This window comes from Numenius arquata, chromosome 1 (assembly GCF_964106895.1).
Source record: "Numenius arquata chromosome 1, bNumArq3.hap1.1, whole genome shotgun sequence".
In the NCBI taxonomy this organism is placed as follows: Eukaryota; Metazoa; Chordata; class Aves; order Charadriiformes; family Scolopacidae; genus Numenius; species Numenius arquata.
Window position 1 is genome coordinate 53,638,657 of NC_133576.1, and position 21,117 is coordinate 53,659,773.

The 21,117-nt window shown below is 36.1% G+C and overlaps 1 protein-coding gene across 3 annotated transcripts in view; it reads right to left on the reverse strand.

The window, feature by feature from the left end:
- The window catches only part of POLA1 (DNA polymerase alpha 1, catalytic subunit), a 205,437-nt gene that overhangs the window by 94,606 nt on the left and 89,714 nt on the right, over positions 1-21,117 (reverse strand). For all 3 annotated transcript variants that reach the window (XM_074144632.1, XM_074144623.1, XM_074144615.1), the window contains exons 33-34: positions 16,340-16,521; positions 14,436-14,567 (exon numbers count right to left, since the gene is read on the reverse strand). In XM_074144632.1, the coding sequence (XP_074000733.1) occupies positions 14,436-14,567; positions 16,340-16,521 (314 nt within the window). The remainder of the gene's footprint in view (positions 1-14,435; positions 14,568-16,339; positions 16,522-21,117) is intronic.

Below are 21,117 nucleotides of genomic sequence, written 5' to 3' on the forward strand. Positions count from 1 at the left end.
TTGTATTTACTGGATTATAGAAAATTGCCCAAACTGTGAAGTTCAAGGAAAGCACATTCTTGTCTTTCTCTTTCGAAAGATGTTAAAGCAATTAAATATCCAAGGATGGCCCCAAGGCTCTCTGAAAAAGTAGCAGAGCTTTCATAATCTGATATCTTTAATACAATTTTGCTCTAAAAAAAGGTTACTGGATTAAAAAACCAACCCAACAATAAAAAAGAAACAACACTAATGTCTACATTTTCCTTTAGGCAATGCAACAAAGTAAACCACCTCTTATTAAAACTAACACCTTAGTATTAAGCACAACTTCATTGAAGTAGATGTCCTATAGTCTGGAAAAAAGGGAAGATTTTTTCTCCCATTTAACTCCTTTCCAGTAACTTCCTAACTTTCTGAGCAGTTGGAACAATTATCTTACTACCTTCCTGTTCAGAAAAAGTCTTAAGAATAAAATTTTTTAAGCATTAGCCATATAATGAAATGCTATTATTAGATATGCTTAAATGTTTGAGATTAGACAGTTCAGTATGTATCATTTTGCTCCCAGAAAATAAAGGTATGCGGAGACGGCAGCTACTGTCAATAACACACCTCTGGAAATAGAAAGGTATGGAAGATCTCTACTGAGCGGTCAGTATGGAAAGCAACAATACAGAAGAGAATGGGGAATAAAGGAATTTGTTTACCTGTGTGCACTGGTATCTCATAAAAGTGAGACAGCTTTGTCCAACAAGACAAATGTTTTACAGGTTTCTTCTTAAGAAATTGACTTTTGCCCAAAAAGTTAAGTCAGACATACTCATTAAATGTGTAACACTTATATTTTTTAATGACTTCTGTAACCCAACAGGAGCCTTTGTGCAGCTTTTTTCCTACCCCATGTAGCTAAAGTGTCAGAAGAAGCCATTTATTTCCTCCTATGAACCCACAGCTCAAACAGATTTTTGTTTTTAATATCAAAAGTCAAATCTTTAAATAATAAAGCAGTGGTGAGAGAATGAAGCATAATCCTTTTTTTTTTTTCTTTTTAAACTCATAAGTTAGACTACTATTTTGGCACCCCTTTTAAGATCACCTGCAAACAAAGTATCTGAAATATCTGCAAAGTAATGAACATTAAAGCAATGTTTTAGCAAAACACTAAAACACTAAAAAGATCAAGAGCTTCTCCTCTGGTGGCCAGCACTTTTTTTTTTTTTAATTCTCCCTATCAATTGGGTACAGTTATCTGTGGACTTAGTTTTCTGTGACCAAACAGACTGCAATGTAGTGATTCACTCACCTAACTTAAGGATTTTCGTTCTTTCCTGTCATACACCTCAAAGGAGAGGGGAAGAAAAGAACTAAAGTAAAATTTCCTAAACTAGGAAATCTTAATTTGTATCTTAATGGTTTTAACTGCTCTCCTGACCTAACTGAAGGTATTAAATTAAACAAGATGAGATCAAAAAAGCATCTTCCACAGTTCCCAAGCTCATTTGTCCACTGCCCTGCCATGGGGGTGGAAGAGCTGACACTTCTTGTCGGTCCTCATCTCTTCACTGAAGGTGAACACATCAGTCCCGAAGCAACAAAGTCATCTCTTCCCCAAAAATTCCCTGTTGCTGGAACAATTCATCCAGTACATTTTTGTGTTCGGAGCTCTTTTCACAAGGACAACCCTAACAGAAGCTGAGAAAGCTTAGTAACGTAACAGCAGAAAACAGATCTCTACTGCACTATGATTTCAGTCTTAACCTCGTGGTGCCCAGCGAATTTCTCTGCTCCATCACTACTGAATGCCAACCTCTTTGCAGGTCAAACAGGGAAATGCAAAGGTAGGGCCAGTTTTGCTTCCATTCCAGAAATCTGAGTGGAAGCTAATGGCAAGGACTTTATTTTCTCTGGGGAGGAAGGAGTTATATTAAATATTCATTATTTGAAGGTCTGGATTATTCTAGGTGGTATCTATTTTCATCCAGTCCACTGGTCCAGATCATTGAAAATTAATACCAGCAACTGAAATTATCTCCTATAACATCATCTAAATTTTGTAAATGCCAAAAGTTACAGGAACTACCTAAAGATGGACAGATATTTAGCCTTAATTCTTCCAGCATCAAGATTAGATTCTTGCAGTGCTTTGTACACTGGCAGATTTCTCATTCCTCAGTTTTTGGCAGCCAGTCCTCAAGTGAGGGGCAAAATACAGAGCACTCTTCAAAGTTTATCATGTTTCTAACCACTAGGAATGACATTTTCCAAACATCTACTACTACCTTCTGTAAGCAGGACAATGCTCCAACATACTAGTTCCAAAGTTGAAGGCTATCCTTAGAGTTCCAAAACACTTAAGAGACATAAAAAGCAAACCTCCTTTGTTAATATTGCTATTTAGACATAGTTGGAATGTCCTAAAAGCATCCAATGAAGTCTCCTAAAAATTAATCTGAAGAAACTACCACATCCAGTGGGAGAGATGTATCTTGCATTTTCTTTGACTAGCCTATTTATTTTAAGGATATCATGCCACCTCTGCTTTTGACTCTGAAAGTCCTTCCTATTGAAACACGGTTTTTAACAGCCTCCTACCAGTGTTACCATGTTTGATCCATTCCAGACAGTTTAGTCTCACCACTAGAAGATAAAGTGGAAAAATCTGTAGCTAAGGAGTTACCGGGAATTAAGATGAGAGTGGAGAGAAGGGGAGGGAAAAAGATCTGTCTAGATGCTTTTATCTGGAAAAAGAACTGGCCTGCAATCACATCAAGTCCATCAATACGAGAGACTGAGCCTTGGTACAATGCTGGTTTCTCATGCACAGATTTGTGTTAGTAAGGCATTAGCTGAATTTATATAGAAACTAAATGTACTTCTCATTATGAAAACTTGTCCTCACTCCTAGATAATTTACCTTATTTTCATTACAATCTCAGATGCTCCTCAAATAGGTATTTGCTACTCAATGACACCTGATTACTGAGTGGCATCTTGCCACTAACCTCGTGAAGCACTTCACAAATGGACTCAGCATAAAACGTTGAAAATAAAACTACAGTTATCCCTGACCATTTCTTGGCAGATAATATAGGATTATTTTGTTAATTCTAAGTCCTTAAGATGCCTGACTCATTCTTGTTGGGAAGTCTCCAAAGACAAATCAGATCATACAGAATTTTAACTATGAACTCCCTACAAGGCATTTCACTCTTTCATTTGAGGGGTTGGGGAGGTAGCAGGGGTGTTCAATCCTAAAACTACCTTGTGTTTAATCAGCCAGGAAACTCTCAAGGACCATATCACAATTCAGTTTACTCCATTATTGCTACTTCACTGATTGGGTTAAAAAAAAATTAACAAAAAACTAACAAGGTGAGCCCCAAAAGATGCCGCATTAAATGAACAAGACAGTATAAATGCTGATCCCTTATCACAGAAAGAAAGAGAGGTAAAAAGCAGTAGGAGGGAGGGGAAATTTGATTAATTGCTGCCTTCAAACAAGCAGAAGAACCACATGCAAATACTAAAGAATAGTGTGAAAAAGCATCACCAACACCGCATGAACTACTGGAAGACAACCTAATATTTCTAAAAACCTGTATTAATTTAATGCCATTATTCATACACATACATAAAAAGAGAAATTCTACTGAATTCAAATTCTGTATTCAAACTTTGTGCTTGATAGGTGGTCAAAGGGCAGCCTGGTATCTGATAGTTCTGCTGCAAGATCATCCAGCATGAATTGGCTCAGTATGAGAAAAAAATATGTACTATCCAATAAAAATTATTACAGCAATTACAAAGTTTTTGCAGAAATCTAAAGTTATATTCTGCAACAAAATTCAGCATATGCCATTTTGTGTCTTTTTATTTTGGGGAGAGGGGGTTCTCTGTTTTTAAACAATTCTGGCCCCTTTGTAGTATAGTCAAATGTTGCTTTGGATATTAAATTGAGAATTTATCTTAAATGGAAACAAACAACTTCGCTAAAAATTAGACATTTATGACTTGCAAATTACAGATACTAATTATTTTCAGTATATACAATTATGATATTCTCAAGAGGTATTAATTTTGGGACAGATGTGCTTTCATCATGTAATTTGGAAATTAAGTTACACTCTCACGTATGGGAACTCAGAAGTCTGAATTTGTGTAAAGATAGGATTGATAGAGAGGAATTTTGTCTTGCTAATTTTCTCTCTCTCTGTCTCTCCCCCCGCCCTTTCCTCTCTCTGATGAGAGTGTGGCCAGCAATCCTCACAGCTGGGTTGCCTTGCACTCAAAGGAATGGGGGCTGACTGCAGAGTTGATGAGGATACACTTCCACTTGACTCCACCTCCTATTTTGTCCTTTCACATAATTCTTCCAAATCTAGTAACTTCTAAAAATTTAAACAATAATTAAGGCATACCAACCATAAAATATGCACAATGCTAAATACTTCACTTTCATGGCAGAGTGCAGAATTAAGTGTTGCTAATGCAAACATCCTTAGAAAGACATCAAAAATATACATAATCTAAACTGAAGGCATTAATACAGAAACTTCCATCAAATGAGAGTAAAAGGAAGAATATTGCTATGCTGACCATATTTTCATTAGGAAAGGAAAACATATTATTACAAAAATGGTCTCCAACGTGCATGCCTATAATCTTCAAAGACATGGCGTGACAAGTGATAAAGAAAAAAGAACACAAGAAAAATGCCAGTTAAATAAGTCTCTGGGATGATACTGTTTTTGAGTGGGTGTATTAATTAAAGAAATCCATTTGGGAGTTTGTATTTTCTTGTTTTCCACATTTGAATTGTAGCCACCAATACAGAAAGGAAAAAGACAAGACAAAAAGAAGTATTGCTTTCTGGTCCAGTATGAAAAAACAAACCGATCTTCAAACATCAACATTTTGTTTATACTGTTCCATTGGAAGTTGAAGGTAAAGATGCAAGCCATTTGGAGAATATACTACAATTCTGAAACAGATTTTTATTTTTAGATGGAACAAGTTCAGTCACTGCATAAACGTTTCTATCTAGAGATCTTTACTGGTGGTTGTGGATTTTTCATGCCTCTCTTGCAGATGCCACTTACAAAGGTAATTTTGTTTGGGAGAAAAGGAAAACATCTACTGCAGAGCCCTAATTTTCATGCAGAAACCCAGTACACCTTTGGAAAACCACAGAAATTTTTCTCTCATATATTTGTGGATTAAATATCTAACACAATCTACTAGGCTAAAGATACTTGGATAGCTGAAACTCTTCAGATGAAAGAAAAGTGAAAAAGACTGTCATTTAGCTGCTGTAACACTTTTAGCAGGACTACAGCTTTTTCTTTTTTCCTGTTATAGGATGCTGCAGCTGTGGGCAGACTGAAAAGACAATAATCTTCAGCATGGCATAGAAATAGGGAGGGAAGGTTCATCTTTAGCAATGCAAGGGCCTTTAAAACAGTGTGCCATCACAGAACACCTGGGACTAAAGCACAGGTAGAGCTGTCAATTCACCAGGCTCAATTTGCAAAAAAAAAAAAACCAAACTAAAACAAAGCAAAAAACCATGTCCGTATGAATAGAAGTAATACAATAACTAATGTTCCGTAAACAGTAGGAGTAAAGTCTATCAGTAGATGCCACATAATGAAATATCTAGCTACCCTGACTGATAAGCTTCAAGGACTCTTCACAGAGACCTACACATAGGATGCTACGTATGGGCCGATACTACTTTTGGAGCACAGCTTTATTATCTGACTACACATCAGAATAAGGTTCTGCACTCAAATCGTACTACTTCCCAAAGCAGGCATACAAAGCAGTTATTTCCTTAATGACCGGGGGTTAAAACGAATAAAAGTAATCCACTTGCATACATCCACTGCAGGAAATACTGGCACTCTATAGAAAACAGAGACTGTGTAGCACTTACAAAACTTGGACTTCTGAACATGACACAGTGAAGCAAACACAAAACCTTTTTATGAAGCCATGTCTAATGCAATGCTATTTTGCCATTTCTTCCTGCAGATGCGAACATTCTCACTTAAAATGAGGTACCATCCCTTTTTCATCTCAGATGACCCAAAACTTCAGTGGTTTTAAAAACTGTTTTTCTTAAACAAACCTGTAGAAGTACAAATTTCATGAGAGGAGCAATAAATGTCAACTCTAACACAGCACAGGCTGCTAAAATTGACTCTAGTGTGTCCCAGGACAAAGGAAATCTTAATAGAGAATTTGTTGCATTATCTTTGGTACTGCTTAGACTTCTCTTGGTCCCGTAAAAAAAAAACCTAATAATTCCCTAGAAGTGTCATTCAGCTAGGGGGTTGCCTTCCTCATCCCTACGCACGTGAATGAAGACACAAAGGCAGAGGAGTTTAGCTAAATAGTGCTGCCCAGACTCATTGCTCTGAGGTTTTTTCACATATATGACTTACTTCCCAGGAACCAAGCCAAAAGGTCTGAACTACCCATTTGATCTGTTCAATCCTTGAATGCTTACACATTCATCCATTTTATCTTGCTGCACCAAATACTAAATAACATAAAGAACTAAACAGCTGTTTCAATTAAGTTGAATATAAGTATTTGAAATAACCTTCTAACTACAAAGTTTCTATGTGATGAGTTTTTGAATACTGGAATCACTTCTGTTGAGGAATACTTTATTTAATTTTTCTAAGAGTATTTTACCAAGAAATCGAGCCGTGAATGAACATTACTGGAAATATTTTTTGATACTTTTAACTGCTTTAAACCAGAAAATGAAAGTAATTATTTTAACATCTAAGGGTGGGAAAAATTAAACATCTACAAGACCATTTCTACTATGTCAAGAAAAAGCATGCTGAGGGAAACATAGATGAAGTTTTTCACGTATGCCCTCTGTTGCCTCCAACATGCATGATTTTCTTATTCAATAATCTTCAGCATTATGGACTATGAAAGACAGTATCAAACAAAGACGCTGACAAAAGAAGGTAACTTAGTTTGGGTAACTTAGTTTCCCAAATGCTATAAAATTTAAGTTTTTTTTTTTAAGGCTGAAGGCAGGTTCATAATTAAGAAACTTAAGGATAAGTAACTTAGATTTCTTACAATTATTCTAAAACATTCCATATTTTGCTCTTTTATATGCCCATTCAACTCTGAATTACCACAAATGGACCCACTTTAGTGTTTAAAAAAAAGGTTTAAAGCAAGTCCTTTTCACTTTCTAAAATCAGCGTAGGACCATGCATTTCTGTATTATTAATGACTTGTAAGAAACCATTTACGATAACCACATAATTTTTAGGTCATGAGCATCAAACAAACTTATCCTTGTGAAAAGAACCATGTCCAGTGAAAATGTGGTCTCTTCAGCTTCAAATTTTAACTTTGGTTCTCCTGAGGGATGCAAGGTGCTTGAGCGCTGTAAGCATTGCTAGTTATGTATACATCAACCAGCATCAAGTATTCAAGGCCAACAGACCTTGTTGACCTGTGTGACCTCCTAGCAAGCTGGTTATAATGTGGTCTCTACTGGAAGTTTATGTAGGTTAATGCAGACTCAATTTGGTTTGATATTTCAATAATTTGTTGTTCCAAGTTATTGTAGTATAAGGCATTAACTGTATCAAAATCCCATGAGAACTGGTGGTTTTAAAACTCACTTTAAGCCTTGATTAATTTACCAGGACTTCTGCTTCTTGTAATGTCTCTAATTAGACTAGTGGCATCCTTTTCCATCAAAAAAATTAAATTGAACATAACAAAAACCTAAACAGATTTAAAATGGGCCTCAAACTACTGTAGAAAGATGAACATTGATCCTTTGAAGACCAGTGATTTGTCATAAAACCTCTTTTGATTCATGATTTGTTATTAAAATAGCCCCAGAAGCAGCAAATCCTACAAAGGTATATAGCATCCATAGCACTTCTGTCAATTCAAGGTATCCACAGGAGGGCACATTTGCTCATTCTCTCTCAAAGTAGCTTGCTCAGGCACTATTAGTAATGCGGTTGTGGCAGACCTCTCCATAGGCTGCACAGATTTGCCCAAGATTTTAAATTCTTGGCTATAAAATCTCCTAACAAATACTGCTACTGGTACACTAAAGCTACATACTTTGTAGTCAGTTTAAAGCCAGATCAGATACACAGAGCTGCAACCATATCTCCATGCTGCAGCAAGCGCATGCTCTCCAAGTGTTACCAAAATTCATCATTGCTTCGACTGGGGCAACAGATCAGTTCCAAGAGAGTACCTTCAAAGACAGCGCTTTCTGTAATCCTCTGCAGACAGTACCATCTTGTTATTAGATGAGTGATTCAATCACCTAGGTAAACATTACACACTTGGTGGCAATCATAACCATGACCATATTTACCTGTGGGCACACTTCCTGTAACGTGATCTTCACAATACTGCCATTTATAAGCCTAAGCAGACAAATGATTGTGATAATAAGCCTTTACATTCCTGTATTCTACCTACAGAGGAAATTACAAAGTTAGTTTTACTCTGTTGAAGCAATCCCCATTTCTTAGAACCTGTTCCACGCAGTGGCCAGCCTGGGGAGCCTTTTCTACAAAGAGCCGAGAGAGATATCTAGTTGTCACTAAGTCTTCTCTGGCAAGGTAACACACTGTGGACTAAGCACTAGGAAGAATCAACAGATACTGCTCTTTTGCTTATATTCAGTCATTCTCAGTGGCTCAAACTCGGAGTGCAGAGAGTCACACTCAGCCTCACTCAACCATCAGCGAGACAGATGCATGTCCGTCATGGCTAGTAAAATCCAATGAAGAGAGTTAAACCCTTTGTAAAGACATATCGATCATTACTTTGAAACACTTCACTAAAAATCATATTGATGCTCAAAGTCTAAAACAAACAATTCCTTCACAGGGCAGATCATGGAGAAGTTGCAGTAATAGTGAATCAATTCCAGTTAACAGACACTATGATGCTGTGACAAATAACTGCTTACTCATCCCCAAAATGCACTACACACAGTGACCAAAGGGTTATCTTTTATTATTCAATAAACATAAATTATATCAAAAAGACATCTGTCTAACCCTTTCATATGGTAGAATACTAACTGCCCTGTTAAATAATCAAGATATTTCTAATTTCCTCCTGGTTAACCAAAACATGATTCTAAACACAACCCATCTGTCCACCTCAATCAAGAAAAGAATCAGAAAATGCTACTGCGGAGGGGAGGAGAAAACTCTTGATAATCTGGTGGCAGCTTCCCTTCCCTCTCTCAGGTCCTCAGTAAACTGTGAATGGAATCACATTAATCTTTTATCTTTCACTCCAATTGCTTTCCATTCTGCTTTGACTTGGAAGCTTTCAGTACTAAAAATAAACGTCTCGGTTTCTGTATGTATAAACCAAAATGACAGTGATACAAGCGCAAACTTGGAGAAGACTCAGAAACCCATTTCCATACAAACAGGAAGGTCTCAAAATAATCACTGGAGTTAATCTGATGGCAGAGTCTCACTCTCTGATTGTGCCTACCACATCAGCTGGTGTCACAATTCTTTCTATTTTCTGGCCCTACCTACTCTTCATCACATGCCCATATACTTCTAGTACTACTACTACAATGATAAATAAAATATTTTACTATTGCCACTACTAAGCACCTTTCCCTCACGCCAAAGAGACTTCTTACCCCTACTCGCCTGCCAAACAAAAAAGCTTTCAATCCATGACTGTTGCAAGAACACGATTACAAAAGTCATCACCATCACCATTATCTACAATCATATTTTCACCTGTTCATGTGGTGTACACCTGTGGGATGTTGGCAACACACTTGATTGGAAGTGTGGGAGACTCCAGGTTCACAACGAGCCCTGTCATCTTTGTTCTCCTAAGCAAGTATGCTATGCAATCTCAAAAACCTGTGTGAATGCTATTGCCTCTTATAATATTATCTTGTTTATGTATCTTTTACCTTTTTAAAACACAGGAACATATACACAATAGTCACAACTGCAATATATATATAAAAAATAATAATTCAAAGATCTTGAAAAGTGTACCAACATGCTTTTATACTGCGACCTAATGTGCAAGCAGTAGACCACCCCACCACAGGTAAGAAATGAGAAATTTTGAGGGCTATTGAACACTGAATTTTCGCAGCAGAACAGTATAAAAGTTATTTAGCAGTGTTCAATAGCCTTCCAACTCACTTCTGCCTGTGGGTTACAGTGGTCCACTAGAAAAAGACTATAAAACAACAACAGGGCAATACAGGTTGGGCCAAGATTTTTTTCAATCTTTTTAAAACACTTTTAAAGTTTAAATCATTTTATGCATTTTGAAAAACATCAAAAGATCTAAAGATGCCATGCGCTATTAATTAGACAACATATAAAGAGCATCTATATAAAAACAGTTTTTAACCTACAAATATACTGATAATACCACAGGTGTATACTGAAAAATAAGATTAAAATACTGCCGCTTCAGAGACAACAGCTTGCTCAATTGTATATGTTGGGGGTTTTTATTCAGTTCTTTTTAATTCACAAAACTAACACCTTGATAGCTGAGTAAAATACAACATTCTTTTTATGGGTGTGAATATTGATTTTTACAGGGCTATTTAAAAGGGGATCTAAGAGTTGGCATTTATTTACCAAGTGCTAAAAATGAGCATTTGAATATTCTAGTGGGAAACACAAAACAGTTTCCATCATAATCATTAGATCCACTTACTACAAATTGAAATTACACCCTCCTTATGCACAAAACCTGGTCAGTTTTTCCATTTATGCTTGCTTATTTCAGTTTTCATCCATTCCCTAGCATGGATGTTTCATTGATGGCTGAGGGTAACACTTCAAAAATGAACTAGCTAAACAAACTTCCCAGCAGCACTTGACAGAGCTACACCTATTCTTCCCCATTTCCAAAGCAGTACAGAATTAATTACCAGTTCTATGGATCTATTGTAAGTATAATAGACTAAAGAGCTATCACAGACACATTTATTGTAAAAGCACAATCCCAAGAGTGTCTAGTAGAGGGCCAAAACGATTAACACAAATGCTTTGTCAGATCAAAGATAAAACCTGCACCGCCCAATTGAGGAATGAATTAGAACAGTGGGTTATCTTTCAAATTAACCAGGGCAGTTAGTGAGGAAAATTTCATGAAAGTGTAATTCTTAGCCTTTGTGAATCCACACAGCAGGCATTCTGCCAGCTGACAAGATGATGAAATTTTCATGCTTAAAAAAGCCCTCTTCATTTCCCAATTTAGATTAGCTAGCGTTTCTCTCTCTTTTCATCTATTTGCTCTTCTGAAGCAGAATTAAAAAAAAAAAAAAAAAAGCAAGCACACAACAGGATCAATCTCATAGAATAATGCATTTCTGAAAAGAAAGATAATCTTTGCATGTCATTTTTTAGATATATTTACAGTTAGGAGTAAGATTATCAAAATTGATATTGTTAATACCATTAAGAATTCCATAAATACTGGAGCAACGGTAGATATATTTTGGAAGACAGATAAACATTTCAATGTTTAATGGCAAAAACTGATTGTGGAAACAGAAAACTTTACATAAAGGCAAGTAATTTACAAAAACAATGGGACTGTAGGAGGATTACAAAATTCTATTTACATGCTTACATGTGCATCTTTTTAAAGGAAAGGAGCGTATCACCATTGTACTTATTTATTTAACAGTTTCACGTACCAAAAAGGGTAAGCAGATTTTCCACTTTTAGATTTTATGGCATTTCCCCCTGCCCCTAAATTTACACAGCCACATATAAAAGCATTTCAACAGTCTAAAGAAAACCACATGCAATGATTTCAAACACTTAAAAAAATATCTGATTTAAAGCTCACTGAAAAAAAAGTAAGCTTATTCTTTTCAGTGAGCTGTGGATCAGGCCGAAAGGCTCCTGAAAGGGCTGTCTTCATAAAAGGAAGCTCATTATTTTAAAGGTTAAAAAATTCATTTTCACATTTTGTGGTTTTGGATTATGTGCCATTTGACCAACAGAAAAACAAGAATACTACCTAAAAAAAAAATTAAAAAAAATTAATGGAGTGTCCAAGTTAGACAATATATTTGTCTTTTTTAAATTGATATTTCTGTGCCTTTCACATGCAACCACTACAGTGGGAGATTGTTAAATAAGCGTCTCAAAGTTTCATCAGATGTTTTGTTCAGACAGTTCTTTGCCATACTACTTCTGGGTGTGTCTTTATAGTTTATAGGATTATATGGGTGTTAGTGCAAACAAACATTTGATGAATTTCAACTCCAGCTGTTATACGGTCACTACAAGTCCTTGATGAAAGGAATAAACTAAAACTCACAGCATCTAAGATTTTCTAAGGACAAAATTTACTTGCCCAACTGTGTGGAAAGCCCTTTTTCAAAATTAAAATTATTGTGCAATTTGGAAATTACTTTTTACAATAAAATAATCTCACATTTCCAGAGTCTGAATCTATGCCACAGTCAAAACATAGTTTTAGACTTCATTATTATAGCTAAGTTAAAAGTAAATTCTCAGTACTAAAAATATAAGCTAGTTTATAAAGCTTTTACTTACAAGGACAAATAAATTCCTTTTGAAGGACACTTCATTATCCTACATACCAGGTAGTAAGATACTTAATAGATTTTAATATAATGTAAGCAAATTTCAATGTTCAATGTTCAAACATTTCACAGTTTGTTTCACAGCTTGGTCTTAAAAACAAACAAACAAAAAATGAATAAGGAGAACAGAATAAAATATTACACCACTTTTTGTTCTTATTAGTAATAAGAATTTTACCTTGCCTTAAATTTATCTTCCTTCATTCATCAAGTTTACTATTGCACATTTTATGCACATGTTTTCTAGCACTTTATATGCCAGAAATTATGATAATATACAATGCCACATGCTAAGTAATGTATATATATTAAATCTAAAAAAGTGGATCAGAAGCAACTTTTACACAAAAGCAGCCTGTGTAAATATATTACTTTGACATATTGTTTAATAACACATTGTATAATTCAATATAATATGTATAGTAATATCAATTGAATGCTGATTTTGCAGCCAGGTGGACTTTGCAATAAAGCAATGTGAGATCTTGTGTTTTGGTAACTTCACCTATCCAAGTCATCTACCTTTAACTTCAATGGAAAGGAACAATCTGTCCCTACTTTGTGAAATACTGCCTGAATTTAAATACTCTAAGAAAGTTTTGTGCTCCCTTTGACGCAAAGGCCTTCAAAAGAAGTATTTATACATCCAGAAAATATTACATTTCCAGAAAAGAGCTTAGAAAACACTTACCTACAATTTCAGTAACAACTAATAAAGAAGATAACACAAAATGCATACTTAGTATTAAATGATAATGATAATTCTTAGCGTTGTAGCTGCTATCTGCAAAGAAAACACTCCACAGATTAGGTAAGCTATTTGTTTACAGGTCAAAATTTCAACAACAATTTTACATTTTTGAGTACATCAAAGTTTATGAGCACTCAAAGGTTATGAGTGCTTTCAAAATTGATTTTGTCCTGAAGTGTGAAAACAGGCAATGTTGGGACAACCAAAAAAGGCAGGCAGGCAATAGGATGAGAAGATCCATGAAAATTTTACCAAAATGGCTAGCACCAAAATATGATGCTTCCAGCATATTAGAGATGCAAAACATATTGATATAATTAAAAAATCATGGTGGCTTTTTCCTAACTAGTCACCACTTTGGACAGTGTGAAGATGGGAATTTCAAATATTACACATTTTTCTTCCACGATGCCATACAAAGCCAACCACTACCGTGGGCACTTTGGATTTCTTGCACTGCCCCCCAGAAAAAATAATTATATTAAATTAATTAACTACCCATCTTTCTCCTCTTTTTTCCCCCTCTCAACCGTTATGCAGAAAGATTCACAGTATTTCCCTTCCTATCGTCCTTCAAAGAATTTTTACAAAGCTATGTTCAGTTTTCCTTTTCACAGTGTAACACAATATACACCAACTGGGTCAAAGAAAGAGAAACAGATTTCAATTACATGAGAACCTGATATCTGTATATTTGATAGGCTTCAGAGATTTTCTCAAAAGCATTAAGATAATAAACTCTCTGCACTTTTTCTTCTAAAAATTTGGAAAACAGAAAGCTACTACAGCTGTAATAATGCTGACACACAGTTACAAAAATTTAAATACATCTGACTATCTTGCCTTCAGACTGAACTGAGAAAACAAACATTCTAGATTAGTATTTGAAATCATTAATTGATTGTTTTATTTTCATAAAGTTGGGTTTTGACGTTGCATGCTATTACCTTGAATTATAAAAAAAAAAAGGTAACATGAAAGTCACCAAAAACTCAGCACCACTTGAAATGAGAAAACTCATTTCATATGGCAAAACATTTTCTGAATACTTACATTATAGTATTTTCTGAGGTAGCGTCTAATATCCAACAGTAATTTGTTGTTCATTTGAACCACATAGTTGAAAGGAGGCTCGTCACATTCAGTCTTACTGCACCTTTGCAAGCTGGGTTCAATAAATCGCCCCTGAAAACAGAAGTGTAAAAACAGCATGCATTATTACAACAGGTGATGGTAGCAGAAGTTAATCGGAAGAGTTTAGACATAATACATATTTTTTAAAAATAATAATCTTAAAGAGCCTCTAATGTCTAGGCCTTCTTTCTTCTCATCATAGTTTGCCACATCCGTATAAAGACTTCTCTGCCCTACAGGTTTCTCTGTTCTCTTCTTAACGAAAGGTCTTTTGGGGAATATGCTTCTTCACCTGTTGCAAAGTTAATCGATCAAAAAAATGATGTTGAGTAAAAAAATTTAGCTATGGACAAATCACACTCTCCTGTCTCCCTGAAACAGCGGGTTTGTTGTTTTATCAGGGACATCAAAGTTCTGCCCAAGCCCACTGATCAGAACACTGAAATCAACCTTATAGATACCAATTATGAAATTACCAACAGGGCTGTAGAGACAAATCTCGTGAGACAAATGTTGTTAAACAAGAATGACATGGTCATCTTTTATTTTCTCCAGTGAAGAGAATATCTCCTACAGTTTTACACCATCCCATTCCCCCAACTTTCAAAATCTTATGAACACCTGACATTAAAATTTCAGAACCTGGAAGTGATCTGTGAACAGCTGAAATTAAGTTGGTAGAATTCTCATTAAAACAACAACAATCTGGTAGGTTGGACAGTTATAAAACTTAAAGAAATCTTTCTTTCAAGGTAAGACTTTGCTTTTGTGAGCAATCTTGGCTAAACCACCATTCACACCACTAAATAATTCCAGGTGGAAGAGAAGGGCATTTTTTTTGTTTGGTTTAGGGGTTTCTTTTGCTGTTTGGTAAGAGTTTTTTGTTTGTTTGCTTGATTTTTTAAAGGAGTTTAATATCCACTTCTCTCCAGTTAGCCCATCTGCAAGTTGTCAAGCCTACATGCAATTAACTATCTTATTTACAGCTGTAATGAACAAAAGTCAAGGATTCACAAAGTATCACTCGATTTGTATGTCTTTTCCTCTTACTTGCGTCCAAAGACTGCTTTATTTTGATTCAAAAAAATGCAAAACATCTGCTGTTTGTCCAAATTAACTTAAAATAATTACTTTTAATTTAGATAAAAGATTTATTTGCTTTCAGTTTCAAGGTTTTCACTACTCCAAAGCTCGCTAATTTGCCAATGACTAATACATACATAACATTGCTGCAGAGTTAAATACTTGGCCCTATTTCAAGTTGTGATCCAAGGTCAGAGATACATTTTTTGGCAGAACTTCTCAACAAGAATGTACCCCTATGACTTTTTATGTTCAATACACAAAGACAGAAGGAAAGATAACACAGAAAAACCTTACTGTCAGGAAGGGAGGTGGGATGTAGCAAGATAAACACGAGTTCCAAAAACAGTTTGTTCCAATTAATATGATTTAGGATAAGGAATTGCCATTACTATGAGAAAGTTTCATTAAACAGAGAACTGGAAGTTACTAAGGTGTTAAGATAAGGATTCCTTAAAAAGTTACAGCAACAATCATTCACGACTGTGGGCAAACAGATTAATGAAGCCAGATAATCTCACATGTTCTGCTAGACGACACAGCTGAAATGCAAAAATGGGAAAAATATTTCAGCACTATCCTATCAGCATTTTTCTGTTCCAAAGCTATAAATAGCAGGATTCAAACAATATGGTATCTTCTCCTACATCACACGAACCCTATCTGAAAAGCCGTTCTCTCTACAAGTATTTTGCTCCCTCACCGATGAAGAGAAATGAAACAGAAAAAAAACAACTAACCGAACCATCAAAGACATTGTCATAAATATTTTCTGTTCCGCATTTGAGGCAGCAAAATTTGAATCTTTCACAATCCCTATATTTCTCCTCATCAGTGAGCTGAGCTGGGCCACCAACCAAGGCATCATTCTCCTCATCTTTATGGTAATGGTGATGGACTCTGAATTGGGAGGGATCCAGTCCTATTAATAAGAAACAAAAATTTCAAAAGACTAAGAGGTCAATCATACAAGTAGGCTCATTTTTCATACGCTGGGTGAAGCAGATTCAAAAGAAAGTTACAAAATGTAAATTCAGAAGCTGAAAATCTCTCCTTAGCAGAACTTCCTCTATAAAACATAAATACGTTTTACAATTTTTAACCACAAATAGAGGTTCACGAAACATGAAGAAATCTTCTTACTTATCTTCTTACGCAAGATTGCTTTATAAATAAAACAAGCACACTGCATTATCATGGGAGTATGCAACAGAACATTTTGTTTCTGAGGAAACCACTCCTAACGGATGGCTTTATTGTTATTTTCTTCTTAAGTCACATTGAAAATATTTCAATAAAAATGTGCATCGTTATTAAGAAACAGTCTTTAAATCAAAATGGCACCATTAAAACTGAAAACAGAGAATAAAAACCCCATTAAAGAAACACGGGTGCACTGCTATTACCAACTCCTTCAAGTCCGTATACAACTGCCAACTCTGATTTCAATGCAGTGGTCGATTTCATTTTGGCTCAGTGGTTAACAGCATGTAGGTTTCAATCTAATGCAGTGGTTAAAATTCAGCAGCAGCATTTAAAACGACAGCGCTGGAGACAAAATGCTTTATTTTTGATTGCCAGAACTCAAGATTTTAAACAAATAAATACACAAAAGAGATTCTAAAAATACTGATTCAACCACAAATAAGTAAATAAGCAAGCAAGCACGAAGTTCACTGCCCTAGGAATAAGACTGCCAAAGTAAACTTAATAAAAATCCATGGGTTTTGTCATCCTTTGTCATGTGCAACCTTTTAAAAGTCCATGTATCCCATTTACAGGGTTTTTTTTTCCTTAAGTCTAGCAAATACCACATGCTAGAAAAAAAAAAAATTAATCGAATGAGCATGTAGAAGAAAATGTTCAGAAAACTATGGCTTACTTCATTATTAAGAAGAAAAGATCAAAGAGAAGCACTTTTAAAAATATTTTTAACAGAGACTAATTAAGCCAAGTAACTGATTACCATGTATTAACTCATTTCTCATGTAAATTTCAATAACAAATGTAATAATTACTGTAGAAAGAGTAAGAAAGATTACAAACAGAAAGTAAAGCTAGATTTTACAGTTCTTAACCTTACCAGCACCGGGAGACTTAAAGACAATGTTTGGGAACAATATTCAGTTAAACTAGACAAATATGATTGCACATATAGAACAGTTGTGTTATACAGGCAGATATACATTGTCTTTACATAAAAGATTTGATATGTGTAACTTTACTATTGCTATTCTGAATTTCTATTTTGCAATGATAAACCAACTTCAAGGACAAGGAAAAACTCTATTACCAAATAAGTTTATTTGGTTCTTGATAGAATAGGGGGTTCACTTTAATTTTAACTATCTTCCCAATTTTAATTTTATCCAAAGAAACAAATATCAAAGCATAAGGGTAACAATTTACCTCCAAGAGATTTTTAAACTTTTAATACTTCTCTACTATTCATCAAAAGGAAGAGCAAACAAAGCAAAAACATTGCTAATAGCTTATCTTACACTCTAATACATATGATACCCCAAAAAAGTGTGGGGTTTGATTTTTTTCCCCCCTTTTGTTTTTTAAAAAGGGTTGGTGATATATTTACTGTTTTAGAAAACAAAGAGTATGTTCTGCAACACACAGGTAGAAGAAAGGTTTTGACAGGGAGCTTGAGTTTAGTATTAAGATTTTGCAAAAATTCAACTAATATGCAGTAGGTTGGATCTAAGATAGTAATGGTGAATACAAACAAAAATTCTCCTCCAGTTCAGAAGTGGAATGAAAAAACATTGTTGCAACTTTCCAATACAGATGCTATTAAAGTTCAGGTATAAATCTGTCTTTGGTTGCTTCCCAAAAGGCAAATACAGAGCAAAGTAGTTCATTAAATGAAAGATAAAAGGGGTAAATCCTGGTCTTCATATAACTGCAGTTTTCCAATATTCAGTCTGAAATAGTGACAGCAAATAAGCCTACGGACATTTGGTAATAATTTAACATTAAAAAACCCCATCATTGGAAGAATTTCAATCACACCTATCTCGAACTTTCTTAGCTGTTTTGGCTAGAGAAAACAACAGGAAAAATATTGTGATGATTCAAGTGTACATCTAACTTTTGGTGTGCAAACAGCCCCAGTGAAATCAAAGGGACTACAAATCAGGCTTTTAAAGAACATGCCTACCTTAATTATCTTAAGGAATCGAGACCTATTTTATCTATTATCTCCTTTCAGGAATAGTTAGTTGGTCCAATTAATCCATTTCAGCACACTAACTGGTATCCTCCTGGACCAGGTCACACTGGTCATGTTACTCTACTTGGTAAACAAAACAGGGACTGTCTGATGGGTGGGTGGGTGGGGGAAATAAAAATCAAATAATACCTGATTTTGGTAATTTTTAAATTAATAGGATGAGATTAAGCAGTGAACTTCTTTGAATGCTTTTTTTTTCCCCATGACATCAAGAACAGTCAAAGGGACTTTGACTTATTCTGACATGAAAAATCTTCAGGGCTATCATTAAATTACCTGCACCACAGGTAAGCTTTCCCACCTCACCAAAACTGCAAGGTTGCATGCATGACAAGGAAATGCAACGTTAAAGATACGCTGACAAACCTAGCGTGTAAAAGTAAGCAATAAAAGTAAGTTCCGGTAGCTGTTTTTTTTTAAATTATTAAATAGAATTATTGTAACGCTTACTAACTAGCCAGCAAAAGGGGTCACTCAAGAAACAGAAAAAAAAGCTAAACAGATTTTACTAATCACAGCTATTTTAAAAATAATGTTTCTGCAGAGGGTTTCCCCATGTCTCCCTGTGCACAGCCCTGTCCCCTCGCCCCCCCAGGCCCACGGCCTCGGCCCCCGGGGAGGCCTTTAGCGGGACGCCGGCCGCCCCCCCCCCCCCCTTCCCACCGCCGAACAAAGCCCCCCGAGGGAGGGTTTCTCCCCCCGGCATTTCGTGTTTCAGCCGCAGGCTAGCCGGGAAGCACGGGAAGTTTCCCCCGGCTGCACCTTTGCCCGTCAGGCATGTTGCGAGAAGCTGGGAAACGGCATCCCCTGCTGCCACCTGCAGGCGACGGACGCCCATTTCAGTCAGGCCCGGGCCCGCGCCCGGGCCCGGACCCGCCGAATCTAAGCCTGGGCGGCCGAGGGGCCTCTGCCCTTCGGAAACTCACGCGCTGTTTTCTATTTTTATTTATTTATTTATTTCCTCAGAAGGACCCTCCTGCGCTGCAAATCCAGCCTGCCTTCTGCGTGGGGTCCGCAAAAAGGCCTCTTTCGCGGTCAAAACGTGCAACGCCCTTCAGCAAGTCTCAGCTTCTAAGCAGGTCTAGACCCTCAGAAAAAGCCCAGCTAGACCACAAATAGCAAAATCCATATGCTTTGGGGTTTATTAACCTATTGTCGTGAAGTCTTGTCACTGCTTTAATAATAAGTTCCATCATTTTCTCCTCTGGCTTCACTCCCTAATGTGACGAAAGCAACAAAATGGACAGAGCCTGATGTAATTCCTGCGTGCCCCAAGGAGAGCACATCTCCCTCCTGGTTTCTCTCGGGAGAGTCTGCCTGAGTAGCTGCTAAATACTACATTAAAGACACCTATTAAATGACGCTAGGAAGGAGGAGGGAAAAAAAAAAAAAATTAAAAAAAGGCAGTCTCTTTAAGGTGGTGGTGGGTTTCCTTACAAGGACATACAGACACTGGGTGGATGGAGGAACCAGTACTGGGAAGTACTCTTAATGACAAGCCTGATCAGGACCTGGTAATGACTCCCTAAAATTAGAACGCCTTCCTAAGAAATGCCCAAATGCCAAGCAATCTGCAGAGCACCAACATGCACATCCACCTGTAAGGCCGCAACACGTATCTCTTTCAGAAGACCATGACACAGTCTAGGACAGCAGCCAGCAACTTCCATAATTTAAAGAAACTGATGTTATGCAGTAACAGCTACAAAAATCCCATGGCTAAATGACTCTAGTTCCATAATGTTTAGATACTTTTGACAACACAGAAATAAGATGTGATTTTTCTTTCAGACAAGGAGCAGTATTTCTGTATCAACAAAAAACCCTTACTTTAATTATGTTAAGAGAATTGTTCTGCCAATACAATTCTTTTCATTTAAAAGGTACAGGTATCTTCAGGATGAAGTAAGTAAGGTCTCCAAGCATTCAAGATGAGATTTACTGAATGATATGACTGATCAGATTACACACTTAGTTTCAGAAACCCTGACAATCGTCATCTTGTCACTGCTTTTCCTCAAGAACTTCAAGAAAAAGAAAGTGAATGCAAGAGAATGCCCGTGAGGTTCTCATTTTTAGGAACAATGAACTTCCATTTTCAAAGGCTGGGCAGACCTTCTACAATGCCCAAAAACAAAAGGCAATTTTCAGCTTGATTCCATAGTGAATAAATATGATATTTAAGGAGTTCTTTGCAATTTTTAGGTGTGCTTATTTGCTTTTGTTCTTCAGCGTCTAAAATAGCTTAAAATAACTTGCTTTGAGTACAGACAAAAC